This window comes from Rhagoletis zephyria, unplaced genomic scaffold (assembly GCF_001687245.7).
Source record: "Rhagoletis zephyria isolate East Lansing unplaced genomic scaffold, Rhagoletis_zephyria_1.1 Rzeph_scaffold_00285, whole genome shotgun sequence".
Taxonomy (NCBI): domain Eukaryota; kingdom Metazoa; phylum Arthropoda; class Insecta; order Diptera; family Tephritidae; genus Rhagoletis; species Rhagoletis zephyria.
The window spans coordinates 258,490-274,362 of NW_016157369.1; the positions used below are offsets into that span (position 1 = coordinate 258,490).

Here is a 15,873-nt window from a genome sequence, read left to right on the forward strand (position 1 = left end):
TTATGACGTCAGCGATTGGGTGGATGCTGTCAAATCGACGATGAGAGGGTTAGCGGTCCGCGAATGGCGCGACCTTTATTTTCTGGATCGTGAGGCGGACTGAGCAGTCCAGTGTGCGGAGGCCCAGTGAGTTTTTGTACAGTTATACAATGTTCTGACCGACAACGAAAACACCTTGAAAACGAGTTTTGGGATTGTGGGCTGAAGGCTGTTCACACCGACTGTTGGTGTTTTCGTTGACATTTCTTCCATCCATTGTTTACAGTTTTGCTGCACAAATACAAAACGAAAATACTTTTCCTTCAATTTCTTTTCATTAACAACCTTTTATCTCCATGCTTATTTTATTTTGGTCAGCCAATTAACAATAAATAAATAAATAATGGCGTATTAAAGATGATAAAATATGACTTCCATTTCGATAAATAATCGAAAAAAAGTAGTGCAGACACCGATTGTAATGAGTGGAACGTGAATTTTTAAGTGGTTTTCAGCGAAAACTTGTTTTCGTTTGACAGATTTTACATTGACGAAAACACAAGTTTTAGGTCGAAAACCACTTACTGAAAGTTTCGTTTAATTTCTGAGGCGTTGTTTATTTTAACTTGAAAATTTTAAAAATCATAGTAGCGGTCCGCTCAATGCGCCACCTTGGTTCTCTACATTGCGGCGAAAACCGTAATACGTTAGTAATTGTATACGAATAAAGGGTAAAATTTTCACTGTGTAAGTGTAAGAATAATGAAACACAGCTGAACAATTTTAGCAGCACCCAAACAGCACCGAAGTTTCCACGTGCAACTATTGTGACATTTCATTTTGTTGTGCAATTTCGTTGGCTATCGCACACACACAGGTGACTGAAAGTTGTCTCTCTCGCACCGCTCCCATTGCAGTGGCACCGTGTTGCTTCTTTGCAAGTTTACTTGAATAAGTGTACCTACAGTAAAATAGAATCATACATTTTTGTACAATATTTTTACTATTTGTATATGCATATAAAGCATATCTAATTGATGAAAACATAAATTATTTTCAAATTCGTGGGTTTTATTTTAATTTTGATCACTTGTGCAGTCTTTTTTACCGCTAAATAGCACATAAATTACGTAACTCACGTAGATATCTTAATATTTCTTTCAATATTTCGTTTAAAATGCCAAATTTCTTGCAAATACATTAGAATTTACAAAGAAATTTCGCTACTAAGTGCCTACTTTGCGTACTTTTCTACTACCATTTTCGCACCAAGGGATTTCATTATTTACAAAAATTTGCACGGGCAACGAAGGCACGGCTGCCATTTCGGCGAAAATTGACCATTATCGGTACGTTTTTTTTTTTCAATTTGGTACATTGGTGGTGGATAGAGTTCGTTTGTATGGGTTATAAAATCTGTAAAATAAGCATTATTTACGAAACGATTATTCTGGTTTTATACCAGCTTTGAATTTACAATACCTCCATAATTAATACATATTTTCTTCTACTGAGCTAGAAGAACGTTTTGCATACTTAGCTCGATTTTGTATTATGACACTTTTGAAGTAAATGAGTTCTTGTGGCAACCGCGATCCGAGTGCACGCACACATACGCATATATCTTGCGCGTTGGCATTTGTGTGTGCACTGGTGAATTTTCGTGGAATGGGAAAATCGCAAAGCAAATGTCAAAAACGTTTCAAACAACCAAACACAAGTAAATTAACCACCGTTGCTGTCGTGCGGCCACGTGAAAATTTCCTCGTTCGAGAGCCGTGTGTGTTGCCCAAATGGAGGCAAATGGTTAAAAACAAAAAATATATTCCAGCAAATAAGTGTATTATTAATAAAAACAGTGAAATTAAGTAACGAAAATCGGTTCTTGTCGCCGGTATGTGAATGCTTTGTGAGGTTAAAATCGGAAAAAAGCTGGCGCGGAAGCTAAGCACAAGGCAAAAGTAAGAAGGAGCACGTTGTCGATTTGGCATTAACCGCGTGTGATATTTTGAAAACAAGGTTCTTAAACATAAAGAGCGATAACTAGAAAGTATTCATGATCAAATACAACATAACTGGACTACAAAAGGTGAGTTTTGAGAAAACTAAAAGATCGCCATGCCTGGACCGCTTGGAAACATGCGTGACGTAGTTGCAAGCGGGGGCGGTTGCAAGAGTAACGGCATTGCAGAGATTTCAGGGTGGGCTATAGGACCGATTGCCTAAAGTATGCAGCATAATTAACTGTTAACATGTCCAAAATGAAATTATGTATGTATAATGATGTATCAGACAATGAACTTGACTAAATGGGGATTCGTTAAAGAAGTTTGTGTACATACATACGTACGTACATACATACATGATTTCTAAATAGAAACTTTGTTTAATATACAACAACAATGCAACGTGTCAATGGTTATCTTCATACGTGCTGCAGTTTGCACGTGTTAAAAGTTTCAAAGTTAATTACTAACTGGCCGTCTCCCCGGCTAAAATTTATTGCGGAAAAAATGCAGTTTGGCTCCAAATCTCAAATTAAAAAAATATATATATATATATTGGGATCGATAGAGATAATGGAGATAAGTATAACGGTATACTTCTTTTAGGGACATTATCAGAGGTTAAATTTCAAAATAAGCTATTTTTCAAATCAAGATTTCTTAAAAACGAATGAATGTATTTTGATCTAGTTTAATAGGAAATTTCATTCCCTTTAACTTGGTATAAGAACTTTATATATATGTTGTATGGTTCTTACAAAAATTGAATTAATAGCCCTGTTCGCGTACGCACTATCCAGTACTAATTTTACTGGTTTTTTATTGGATGTCCTTTTCGCACGCAAAAACTTGCAAGAAACTAGCAAAAGAGGGGAAATTGTGAGAGCAAAAATGACAGCTGAACCTGCAAGTTTTATTGGATTTTTACTGGATAATTTTTTACTAGAAACTATTTGATAGTAAAAAAAAACAGCTGATGGCATGATGCTTAATGTTATTCACATTAACAAAATAATTGTTTGTGGTGCCTTTAGAGTTGCAATTGACGAAATAAACCTATTTAAATTTATAACATGGAAAATACTAGTTTTCTAAGAAAATTGCATCGGAAAATAACAAACTAAAGCTGTTCATAAAACAAGCAACTTGCTGGTTTTGCGTTTTCGTACTTTCTTGCATATTTCACTCATTGGAGGTTTGGTTACTGGCAAGTTACTGGATATTTTTTTGGTGGAGAATGCGAAAACACCACTAATGTAAAATAATTATAAAAAACACCTTTTTCAGTGACCACCTTTCTGCGGTAAGGCAAAGAACATAGTGACGCGATAAAGAGAGCGACAAGACATTAGGTTTGTTCGTCGAGCAAAAAATTTGTAGGAATTTGTACGAATTATCACGATTTTTGCCCAAATCGCGTTCGTGCAGACCAAAAAATTATCCAACACTCAAAAATTGTGAGAGCAGAGTGACAGTTCTCTTCGAGAGATGTTGCAAATTCTTGCTTGAAAATCATGTGGTTGTGACGCATGGTTTCATTTTTGTCTACAATAATTTGAATAAATTAGTTCGTTAAATTTAAAAATTTATAAACACGAGCGATTTTTTTATGTAAAACGAAAGTAAATAATTGTTGATAAAAATGGTATTCGCTATCGGAATGCAATTGCAACCAGAGTCGATTTAAGAAACCCGACAGCTAGTACGATGAAGAAATTGAAATGTATGTTAAAGAAAGTCAGAACAACAAGAAATATATATATATATCCTGTTTTTGGCCATCCGAAAGAATTTTAAAAATTCTATAAAAAATGTTTATGTTTGAAATGCAGAAATTTGCAAGTTTCTCAACATGAGAGAGAATTTGAGAACATTTTTTCTTACTCTCTGATATTTTGAGTGTTGGATAATTCTTGCTGGATTTTCGACGAACAAACCTATTTTCGGATAATAGCGACAAAAGCAAACCTTTATTTTTCATTGTGGCAGCCAGGGTTGCCACTTTCGTAAATTATTACCATAATTGGTAGAAAAAATTCGGGTTGGTAAAAAGGTAAATTTTTTGCCATGTTGGTAGATTTTTGTTAAAGTATTTTACTTGAACTTTAAAACTTTTCGTTCTTGCTTCATTTTTTGTAATTATCTTTTTATTTTAAATTTCCTTCTAAAAGTATAGTCTACTTAATTGCATTATTTTTCGAACGCTTTAGATAAAAGGCGAACATATAGTGTTCTATTCAAAACTCATTTTGCTGGAATCCTGAGGAGCTTTTGATTACCCAAATATTATAAATGATTATTCAAATAAAAATAAAATATGAACAGGCACGTAATGACACACTATGATTGTTCGCATAAAAAATTAAAAAAAAAATCAACGCCGGTTTTATAAAAAAGACACAAAAATCCGGTGGCACGCTTTGACAGCAGCGCGAGTAACGCCCGTGCTTGCTACAACGAACGCTTAGCAGAGAATATTAATGCCGTTATAACATTTTCAATATCTCGATTCTATCGACTAGGTGTATGGTGTCAAGTTAGCACCATGATTCAATAATACAAGGTTCGATAAACTGACAGTTGTCTCTCTCGCACCGCTCCCTTAGCAGTGACACCGTGTTGCTTCTTTGCAATTTTACATGGAAACAGTGTAGCTTTGGTGTGAAATAAAAGTATAAGCTTTTGTGCAATATCTTTATTTGTATATGCATATGAAGCATATTTAACTGATGAAAACATATGCATTGGATGTTTACATCAGTCTCATAGTAGTCTTATTTAAATTTTGAGTCATTTTGCAGTTTTTATACGGCTAAATAGCATATAAATTACGTAATTCACGTAGATATATCAATATTACGTTCAACATTTCGTTTAAAATGCCAGATTTCCTGCAAATACATTAGAATTNTGCCCGAGGACGAGCAACTCGGTGCCCCTCTCCTTTCCTCGTCACGCTCTCTCCTACAAACGTCGAGTTGCGGCAACAAAAATCGCCGTGTGTAAATGAGCAAAGGAGGCCCGTCCACATCCAACTTTGGCGTTGCGTTGGCGCTGGCGTCGCTTTGACAGCAGCGCCAGTAACGCCCGTGCTTGCTACAACGAACGCTTAGCAGAGAAAACTTTGGACACTAAATTAACATACTAGAGGCAGATAAATCAAAATTTTATATCAATAATTGCATTAAAGATTATATTTCTTGCCCGCTTTTGATTAAACATGAAAATTAAATGACATAATTTTGATTATTTGGAACAGCTGACGAACGACGCGCGCAAAAAGTTGAGAGTTAACCATCTTTCTACGTTGTGTTGGCGTTGGCGTTGCCCAACTTTGGTTATGTGGAGATTTTCATATAAATGCATATATTCATATTCAGCTGGCAAAGCGACGCCAACGCTAACGCATCTCTAAAGTTGTATGTAAACCAGCTACGGGCAGATAAAGCTTTTACTCTATATAGAAAGCTTAAAAGAGCTTTGACGGCGGGCAAGGCGGTGCCCATCTCCGATGTAAACGGTTCTTTAAGTTGTAGTTCTGTCTGTTTGTTCTGTAATTATCTACATAAGAATAAGTGGGAAAAGGTTTGACTGCGATGGTACATAGCCCGTGTTTTTATTATGTTCATAAAAATTTAGTAATTTTTTTCTTAGTTTGGTAATTTTTTTTTTTAGAGTATTGGTAAAAATTAAAAATCTTTGTGGCAACACTGATTAGAACCCTCACAATGTAAAATTCTCTCTGTGTTGCGAAGAAAATCAAATCAAATTTCCTATTAAATTGGATCAATTTTTTAAAATCCATGCATTTGTTTTTAAGAAATCTTGATTTCAAAAATGGCTCATTTTGAACTTTAACCTTTGATAATTCTTGTTGTTGTTGTTTCCCCCCAAAAAAAAGTATACCATTATACTCAGCTCAATCATCTCTATCGATCACAATGTTTTTTTTTTTTAATTTGAGATTTGGAGCCAAACTGCATTTATGCCTTTATTACTGTCCAGCTGTCATTTTGGTCGCTAGATATAGTAAGTTATATCAGGGGCAATATTTGTGTGGGCTTTTTATATCTTGATATAACCATTTGTAAGATAGCTTCGAAAACGTATTTTTGCCGCAAATAATCGCTTACAAAATTTAGAAAATGGGCTTTTTTACATCCAAGCACATAATTACAATTATTTTAACAAGAAACAGCAAATTTTTTGCTTTTATATAAAAATATTAATGTTGCCGCCACGAAGTTTTCGTGCAAATGAAAATGTAGCTGTCAAACTACCAAATTGCCGGCTCTTGAAGAGCAATGAGTGGTCTCCATTGGCTATTGGAAGAACGCCCTATTTCGGAATTTTATTGGAAAATACACTATCTAAGAATTTGGTTGAAGAACGCCCTATATCACTTCAAAATGTATTGAAATTGTGCTGATATAGGGCGTTTTTGAATTGAAACGAATTCTGAAATAGGGCGTTCTTGAAAAGTTTTTTGCGATAGAGCCCATTTTATTTTTTTAGCCCATTAAATTTTAGTCTCAACAATGTTCACGTTTCAAGTGGCTAAAAATTACCGTTGATTTTTTAGAGTTTATTTTCATCGAACGTGTAAATTGTGTTTATTCGTTATATATACGAAAATGCGACAAAAAAAATTTCTAAAAAATCAACGGTAATTTTTAGCCGCTTGAAACTTGAACATTGTTACACTAAAATTGAATGTGCTAAAAAACTTTGTATGTACTCAAAAAAACTCTAACACTTCTGAGAAAAAAATTTGGAATTTGGGTGAAAATTTTTTGCATTTTTTGTAACTTTCTACAAAGTTTTAAACTTAGGTTTATTTAGGACTTGTTAGAGAATGAACTGTATTTTAATTTAAAATTCCTAAAAATAAATAAATAAACATGAGTGGCAAACAATATCACTTTGAAAAGGGGGTGCTGTTGTATTGACTAATACTGTATATTAGCTACTGAAAGTTTAAGACAACTTTTTATACTACAATGCTAAGTACGATCAATCATTAATTTTTTCGTAATTTTTAGCCACTTGAAACTTGCACATTGTCAGACTAAAGTTAAATTGGCTAGAAAACTTCGTACTCAATAAACTTCTAACACTTCTGAAAAAAAGGTTTGAAATTTAGATAAAAATTTGTTGAATTTTTTAGTCTTTTAAAAAGTTTAAAACTTGGGTTTATATGGGTGACAAATCAACTGTATTTTAATTAAAAATTCTCAAAAATTAATAATTAAACATAAGTGGCAAACAATACATATCACTGAAATGGCCAATACTGTATAAAAATGTAAATCGAAAATGCAAGCAAATGAATTCAAAGGGCTTTATAACTTTAAATTTCGTATTCAGATGAATTACTCCCATTCAAGTACATAATTAAAACAAAATTCCCATACATACGCACATATCGCAATATAATACGAAATTATTAAACTTTTTATTTTAGTTTGTTGACAAAAAACAATTCGCGACATAATGGATTCACGGCTCTTGAACGTATTTCACGATGATCCGTTCGACGGTAGTTATACCCAACTCAATGCGGATTTTTGGTCCGGTGGGAGCGAGTAAGTTAAAGAAATAACATTTGCATACCTTTACATTAAAAGTTATACATCTTCGTGTAAAGTACAAAACCGCGTATCGTGGTTCTGCAAAACGTCGTAACTGACATTTGTGCCAAAAAAAGATATTTGTTCACCGGAACCTCCTGGCATCAAGCTCTTATCCATTCATACTAAAATATCGATACTTAAATATAAGAAGAGATAATTGGGGATAAAAGAGAGAACCGTTTTGAAATAAGACAAGTTTTACTCTCTCCTCTAAAATTTGGCCAACCCCACGTGCGAGGTTTTGCATTTTCTTGATACGCGGTTTTGTATTTAAAACGACAATATGTTTTTAACGCTAAATTTATGGATTTATTTTTCTCCAGTACAATGGGCCAACTCACAGAGACATTGAATGGAATTCTACCAATCGCTGCGGAAGCAGACCAAAATGCAGATATTTACAGTAGTACCACAATGCTCGATACCGAAGACCATTTCCGGATAACGAAGAAAATAGATTCTGCAACGAATCTACAAAATGATGAATTGGTAGGTGCACAATCCATAAAACGGGGGGAGGCGAAATAAGAATATATTTTCTATAAAATTGTCGCGTTCGAAATTTCAGCTAATTTATGATGACTTTACACAGCATCAACTGCCAGCAGATGGAGCAATTGAAATTATAACTGTTGATCCTAATTCATTAGACTCCGACACAGATCTGGATACCGATGATACTGACGATGATGATATCGGTAATGATAATGAGCTGAGTGAAGATCATGGTGGAGAATTCGACGACAATCAAAGTCAGTATAGTGATGCAACATTTCGCACACGTACTGATAGTTCTTCAATCGGTGACTACGAATCGCATACGAGTGACTATGATGACAGTTCTGATGACGAGGAAACTGCTGGTGATAACATAAATAACCAATGTGACGATATACATACAAGTAATAAAACTGAAGCGCTTTTGTTGGGAATCGATCAATTACCTGATTTAACAGCGGGTCTGTTAGCTACTGATGGAATCGATGTGAACGGTGAATTCCATCTACCCCTGGAAAACGTCATAGCGGGTGGTAAGAATCGAACTATGAGCACCAACACCATAGGTTCGGATGTCGACGTTAATAATTTCGATTTAGCAGAATTTATAACAAACGATAATTTATCCTTAAATGTTCCTAAAGAGAACTCAAAAATGAATAGTAAATTGCAAACTAAGACAATTGTTCACACAAAAATGTTACCAATACCGGTTAAACAGAATTTAGAAACAGATTCTGACGCTGATTCAGATGTTATTGTTGATATAGAGACAGTAGATGTAGATAATGCGAAATCTTTATGGGATATTGCATCTAAAAGTTTCGTTAAAACAAAAGAAAATGGTAATAATGATGTTATATACAAAGATAATGTCAAAGAGGATCCATCATGGAGTCCCAAATGTGCAAAGAAACAAGATACTACAGCGAAAGAGGTACAGTTATTTTTATGAATAAAAAGGGTCATAGTTAAGCTGAAATTAGTCAAGAACGTAAACCTACCGGTACGTAAACCCGAGTCAGCTGACACGGTCTGTCTTACCAAAGCGCCATGTAAATGAAACCTCAACACCGCAGAATTTGTCTGAAGTTGTAGTCCGTAGCGCAGAAATCTGCGGAATTTAGATTTTTCCGTGTCTAATTTCTTCCTTCTTTAGATGGTTGCCACTTTGTCAGTTTTGCAGATGGTAAAAAAGTTATAAGTTGCTATTCAAAATATGTTTAAAATATTTGAAATCTACTATTGAATAAGGTTTTTGTTGAAAACTAAGTAGTTTATATTTAACTACAATCTATTATAGCACGAAAAATTGTAGTTGAAAAGGTAAGTTTATGAAAAGGTATCGACAAGTAGCAACACTGTAGTAAGCAACACGAGGGCACCAGTAATCGTATACGTTCTGCGTTCTTGACTAATTTCAGCTTAAGACGTTTTCTTATTAAAATATCTATTAAAGTTAAATATATAATGGAGCTTTTAACTATTTTAGGCAAAAACACGGTCATCTACCACAACAAATACTTCAGAAAGTCAAACTACTAGTAATCCTCAAAATGCACGCAATTTTACTATAATACCCAGCAAACGTCAATGTGACATCCTTAAAGGCAAAGCTAGCAATGGCAAGAATAAGTCATCTTCAAAGCATAATCAAGTGAAATCTATGACGAAAAAAGGACCAGAGATTACAACAGGAAATGTCCAAAAAGCTGGTTCACTTACTTGCAGAGTTGGTGTGGGTCAAAGTGGCAAAAATTTGGTCCTGCTATCACAAAATTCTTCTACATCTGAAAGCAAATCACAAACTACCAAGACTGCAGGAATAGATGAGAAAAAGTTGGTGACACTAACAAATACTGTACAAGAAACAAACATTGCATTAAAAGAAAAGAAAAACGAAAAATTAGTGGAGCATGAAAAATTATCAGTTAAGCGAAAACTAAATTTAGAAGAATATAAACGCCGACGTGACAAAGCTCCACCTGGTCAGAATGAAGGCGTTAACGCAGCAACCGAAAGCCAATTAAACAAATCTGCAACCCAAAGCATGCAAATAAAACACAGCGAAGAGGTAAAATCTGTTGTTAAGAGTTTGAGAAATCAAGCTAAACAGAAAACTCAAACTGATCCTATAACTGAGGCTAAAAATAAGGTATTGCGCATGCAGGAGTTGAAACGAGCACAACAACTGAAGATTATAGATTCGACAATATCTGCGAAAGTACCGCGTGTCACAAAACTACCACCACTTAAGGACATTGTAAAGGACACATGCTATGCTGATAATACCCAATACAATCAATCTGCGGCTAATACAAAATTACATCCAGATTATGAAGAACTAATTATCGTATCCGCTGGCAGTAATACGGATATTAGTATACCACCACTTAATGTATTACCTATTAATACTTGTGAACGTTCACTTTTGAAGTCATCAGCGTTGTTATATAATAATATGCCAAAGGGATTAACCTCAAGCAGTTCTTTGATTGCCAGTATACAGGACGTTTTTGTACAAAAAGTGGTTGGTCCTGAAAAGACCAGCATTGCGAATGGTCCTACAACGTCGGTTACGGAGAAAACAAGAAAACAGGGAGAGCAACATGGCGAGGATAAAGTCATTATGCATTTGCGTAAGGATAGAATAGGACCGCGCACCGTCAGCGTTGGCATACAAACTGACTTACAACCAGGATTTGCTCGTTTGCCAAAAGTTCAGCTAAAAAAGCGTTTACAGCGAAATTATCGAAAGCATAGTGGTAAAGGCGGTTTAAATGATTCCGGTAGTGATACATCATGCGGCCGTAGTCGCAAGCGCAGTCGTAGTCCAATTAATCGATCACGCAGTCGCTCAGGTGATAGCTTTGATTCGTCGTTGGAACATACAGGAGTTCGCCAGTGTGACAATGCTGGTGGCTATTCTTCGCGCAGCAGCCGTCGGCATCGCAGTTCCATTAGCTCGTCTTATTCCGAGTCTGGACGCGGGTCACGCAACACACAACGTCAATCGCGCACAAGCTACAAAAAGCGTTCGACGAAATATGCTCGCGATTCATCAGATTCGTCGTCATCATCTTCAAACTCGGATTCCTCTGATCGCAGTCGCTGTCGCAGTCGCAGTCGCAGCCCTTATTATCGACGATCTTACTCGAGATCTCGCTCGCGGTCACGTTCCATTTCACGTGCAAGCAATCGCTTTAGAAGGCCAGGCGGTCATAAAAATTTCAGCAATATATCACAACCAGGTTGGTGGTCAGAAATGAGACGCAGTTTTTTGCGAATTTCTTTCGTCGGTCTATTTTTATGTAATTATTACATACATACCTATAGATAGTACTTTAATTTAATTTAACTTTAGTTTATTTTGTTTCAATTCAATTTCATTCATTAATTTATGTTGTGTTTTATTTTTTTTTAGTTTATATATTTTTCTTTCATTTTATTTTATTTCGTTGCATTTCATTTTATATTATTTTAATCAAATTTATTTTTTATTTAATTTAATTTAATTTCGTTTTATTAAATTTTTTGTAATACAATTTCGTTACCTCTCTCATCGCGACAGCTGTTGAAGAACGCCGCATAGTGTACGTCGGACGTATTGAGGAGGAAACCACCAAGGAAATGCTAAGGAGAAAGTTTTTGCCTTATGGCATCATCAAACAAATTTCTATTCATTATAAAGACACTGGGTAATAAAACCTATTAATATTACTTTAAACTTGTTAATGATACACATTATTTTTCAATCAGCATGAAATATGGGTTTGTCACTTACGAACGATCAAAAGACGCCTTCACAGTAATAGACAGTAGCGCACGTGATCCCGTTATCAACATGTACGATATCAGTTTCGGTGGTAGGCGTGCTTTTTGTCGTTCTTCTTATGCAGATTTAGGTTAACTATTATAAACATATCCTACAAAAGAATTATTAAATAACTCTTAATTTGATTTGCAGATAATGCTGGAATTAATACCTATCATTCGGTTGTGTTTCCCAAAGTAGAAGCACCACCTAAAGAGGAAGATTCATTTGAAGCTTTGCTGCAGAAAGTAAAAGCGAAAATGAACGCAAATAAAGCAAATTCAGCAACTAAAGCCTGACGTCAGCCATGGAAAACAAGCGCTACATATTGTCTTTCACTGCTGAATTTCACATTTTAGTCGCATCAACCTTTTTATATTTACATTCATACTTAGCTTATCGTATGCATTAATAATTCCAAATGGAACCAATGTTATATCAAAATATCATTACTTCATTTTCTACAAAAATGTGTTTGTAATTAAGTTTGTATATATATCTTCTTATGAATTGCTTAATGCATACTTATACGTACATATCATTGCTTCAATAATGCAATACAGCTAAGTACTGCTGATTACTTCTCGCCACAATGACATTAGAAGGAGATTGAACGCGCATGATATGCATTATTGGACTGAAAGTAAATATTTATGTATGCTAATTTCAAAAACAAACCAACTTGAAGGATGCGCTTTTTATGTCTCATTGTATATTGTTAACTAAAATGGAATGTGATAATGGAAGCCACAGTCATTGAAAATAATTTGAACTGCTTAAAATCAAAACAAAGGAAATACCCGCATAAGTTACTTGCTTAAATATATATGTTTGTTTGAATAGAGATAACTTAATGAATTTAACAGATATAGAGAAGAGCATGATGGTATGTATTAATTGTGAATTATTCACATTTAACAAACAACAATTTTTGTAAATTTTGTACATTTGTAAACAAGTATAAAATATAAATAAATAACATTAAACTACACTGCTACAAAGGAGTCTTGTTCAAACTATTTACAAACGTACAAATGTAAAAAAGGAAAACGGACGACGAATTAAACTGTTGATATACATTTTTATATGTAAATATAACCCTGATATTAGTTGTAATAGAACACACTTTTTAAATTTCTTAAACTCAATTTCTACCTACCTGCTTGTATTTTAGTTAAGTTAAGAAGATACGTATAATTTGTTAGTCAAATAATTTTGGAAGTGAATGTTGATGCATAGTTTGCCTTCGAATAGGCACCAATAAACAATACATAAATATGAATAAACTAAAAAATAATTGGCTTTCTAAAGAACAAGAATCTTGTTGCTTACAGAAATACTTTCAATGTTATGATTATTAAGTGATATATTTTTAAAAATTATAAAAAATCAGAAAAGTACTTGTTAAATTGCTGAGAGAGTATCCGCTAACTATGTTCGTGGTATGCCAAAAGTAAACCTACTTAATTGTTATGCAGATTTTATATTCTTCCTTTTAATAAGCTACAATTGAAAGACTAGCAAGCCATCAAAATGAATATGTTAAACACAAAAATGTGTGGCTATTTCAGATAACTGACGGCTACATAGTACATACATACATATTTATTTATATTACCCCTTTAGTTACGTTTTTTTTAATTACATCTTCTTAAATTTAAGTTTATGCGTTTGCTTTATATAGAGTTTGTGTTAAATAAACTGAAAAGGATTATCTAAAAACCAACCGAAAATTACGCATTTTTCTTTTCTCACAATATACCCTGTATGAGTCACTTCTAAATTCACGATGTAGAGAACAACGAGACGAGCAGTATGTTCTCGACTGTTATAATGCGAAGAATGAATTTTTCCGTGAGGAGTTGCTCGACTTGAGTTGCTCACGACTATTACGATTCGAGCCCAGGTAACGGTAGGTCCAGGACACCTGCTGTTTCGATGGGATCTGACCGAAGGGAGTGGGATGTTAGCTAAGTAGTTTTAAGTGTGCAGGTGAAGAGGTGGTTGGCAATCTCCATAAGCCTAACACATATGTGTATGCATTTTGGGTATGTCGGAGACAGGTCTGGATAAGTAAAAGTTCAGTCCACTGTAGTATCTAGACCCATCTGGGAATTACTTCTCATCACTGATGTTAATTCTGACTTTGAAATTTAATAGTAAATTCTTCTGTCAAACGGTATAAGAGGTCAGCGTTAATATCACCGATGACAGGTAAGTCTTAGGTGGAGTTTTATATCAGACTCATTTTTGTGAAAAGTGCAGATAGAGGGTATTAAATATAAGCCCTCGAAATGACGGTAAGATGTGATTCCAAAAACCATAAACACCATTAAAAGGAACCTAGAAACGTAAAAAAAAAATAATTCCAAAAACAATCGGAAGTGCACAGAAAATTAACCTTAGAGACGCCAAGTTCATCAGGTAACATCCGTTCATGGATTGAAAACAATACGAAAGAAAATTACGTGATACGTCAGTCGTATCAGTTGAATGGGATAAAGCGTGCGTTCACGTATGTCATAATCCGAAAAATGTGTTTTTACATGACGAGTAATACGATATCGTATGTGACGATTCGGGTCCTTATTTCGGCACTTTGAAGTGACTTTTTAGATACCCTGCACGCTTATAAGAAAACTTATTGTTTATAGCCCCAAAAAAGCTCATTTAGGAAGGAAAAGTTCCGAACTATTGATGTTTATACATATCAGAATAATTGTAATCGATTGCATCTAGGATTACGATTATTTTATTCGCAATATAAAAAATATTGAATTAAGATTGCGATAATCGTTTTTTTTAAATTACGATTTATGTAATCTTAATCTAAGTTCGTTCGATGAATGATTGTAAAATTACAATTTTTCTAATTACAATTATTTGATAAAAAATAGACTCCATAAAGTAACTGGCAGTAACTTTTATTGATATTTAATGAAAGTAGTCCTTAGATTACAGTAATCTTTATAACAAAAAAGAAGCGATTACAATTAAAGTTCATCGTATGAACTTAGATTACGATTATAGTAAACGAGATTTCAACTTTTTCAAAATTGCGATTACTGCAGTCGTAATCTATGTTCGTTCGATGAATGATTACTTTAATCGTAAACTTGCTTTTTTAGCTTTCTAGGAATACTGTAATCCTAATCGTTTAGTAAATATAATCCTTGTCGCCCAGCTCTGATACATACAGTATCGGTCATATCTATAGCACACCATTTCAAAGTGATATTGTGTGCCACTTATGTTTATTTATTTATTTTTAAGAATTTTCAATTAGAATACAGTTCTTTATCTAACAAAACCCATATAAACCCAAGTTTAAAAACTTATAGAAAACAACAAAAAAAGTGCAACAAATTTTCACCTAAATTTCAAACTTTTTTCTCGGAAGCGTTTGAATTTTTCTGAATACACAGTTTTATAACCCAATCAATTTCAGTCTGATAATGTGCAAGTTTCAAGTGGCTAAAAGTTACCGATGGGATCAACGTTTGATGAGTGAAAAGTTGCTAGGTCGGCTTTTTATGAAAATTCATATTTTGATACAGGAGGCTAGAGAAATTAAAAATGCATCGTTTTGAAAAGGATAAAGATCCTTGTTTTATGTTTTCTCGTTTATATACAATGAAAGGAAAATTTGCTAAGTCCAAAAAAAAACGCCGAAAATTCGATAAGTTCAAAATAGTACAAAACCTTTTTAATAAAGATCGAATGCCTCTGCTTTGCTTTAAACAGGCAATATGTTGTATTCAAAGTTTTGCGAAATACTTGAAGAAAATGGCTTTAAGAAGTTTTTTCCTCTCCTGAACAACTTTTGAATTAGGACTTAACGACTTTTCACTCTAAGCTAGCGATATGTATGTATGTACCGACCTTCCAAGCGAAAAAACCTACCAATTTTGGCTACAAAAGCCCTAAAATGGCAGCACTCTGC

At 34.2% G+C, this 15,873-nt stretch overlaps 1 protein-coding gene across 1 annotated transcript; it reads left to right on the plus strand.

Moving 5' to 3' along the window:
• Positions 1-1,667: 1,667 nt before the first annotated feature.
• On the plus strand, positions 1,668-13,657 carry srl (PGC-1 family member spargel). Its single transcript, XM_017610176.1, has 8 exons — positions 1,668-2,068; positions 7,450-7,570; positions 7,942-8,107; positions 8,187-9,053; positions 9,609-11,367; positions 11,688-11,814; positions 11,876-12,021; positions 12,084-13,657. Exons 2-8 carry the CDS (start codon positions 7,479-7,481, stop codon positions 12,227-12,229), a joined length of 3,303 nt encoding a protein of 1,100 aa, XP_017465665.1. The 5' UTR covers positions 1,668-2,068; positions 7,450-7,478; the 3' UTR covers positions 12,230-13,657.
• Positions 13,658-15,873: the final 2,216 nt, after the last annotated feature.

What these genes read in the sequence shown, in the direction of transcription:
- srl (XM_017610176.1), top strand. Translation starts at nt 7,479, where the DNA reads ATGGATTCACGGCTCTTGAACGTATTTCACGATGATCCGTTCGACGGT. An exon ending in AAGATACTACAGCGAAAGAG is followed by an intron (nt 9,054 to 9,608) that starts GTACAGTTATTT and finishes TAACTATTTTAG; the next exon opens with GCAAAAACACGGTCATCTAC. An exon ending in TTCTTCTTATGCAGATTTAG is followed by an intron (nt 12,022 to 12,083) that starts GTTAACTATTAT and finishes TTTGATTTGCAG; the next exon opens with ATAATGCTGGAATTAATACC.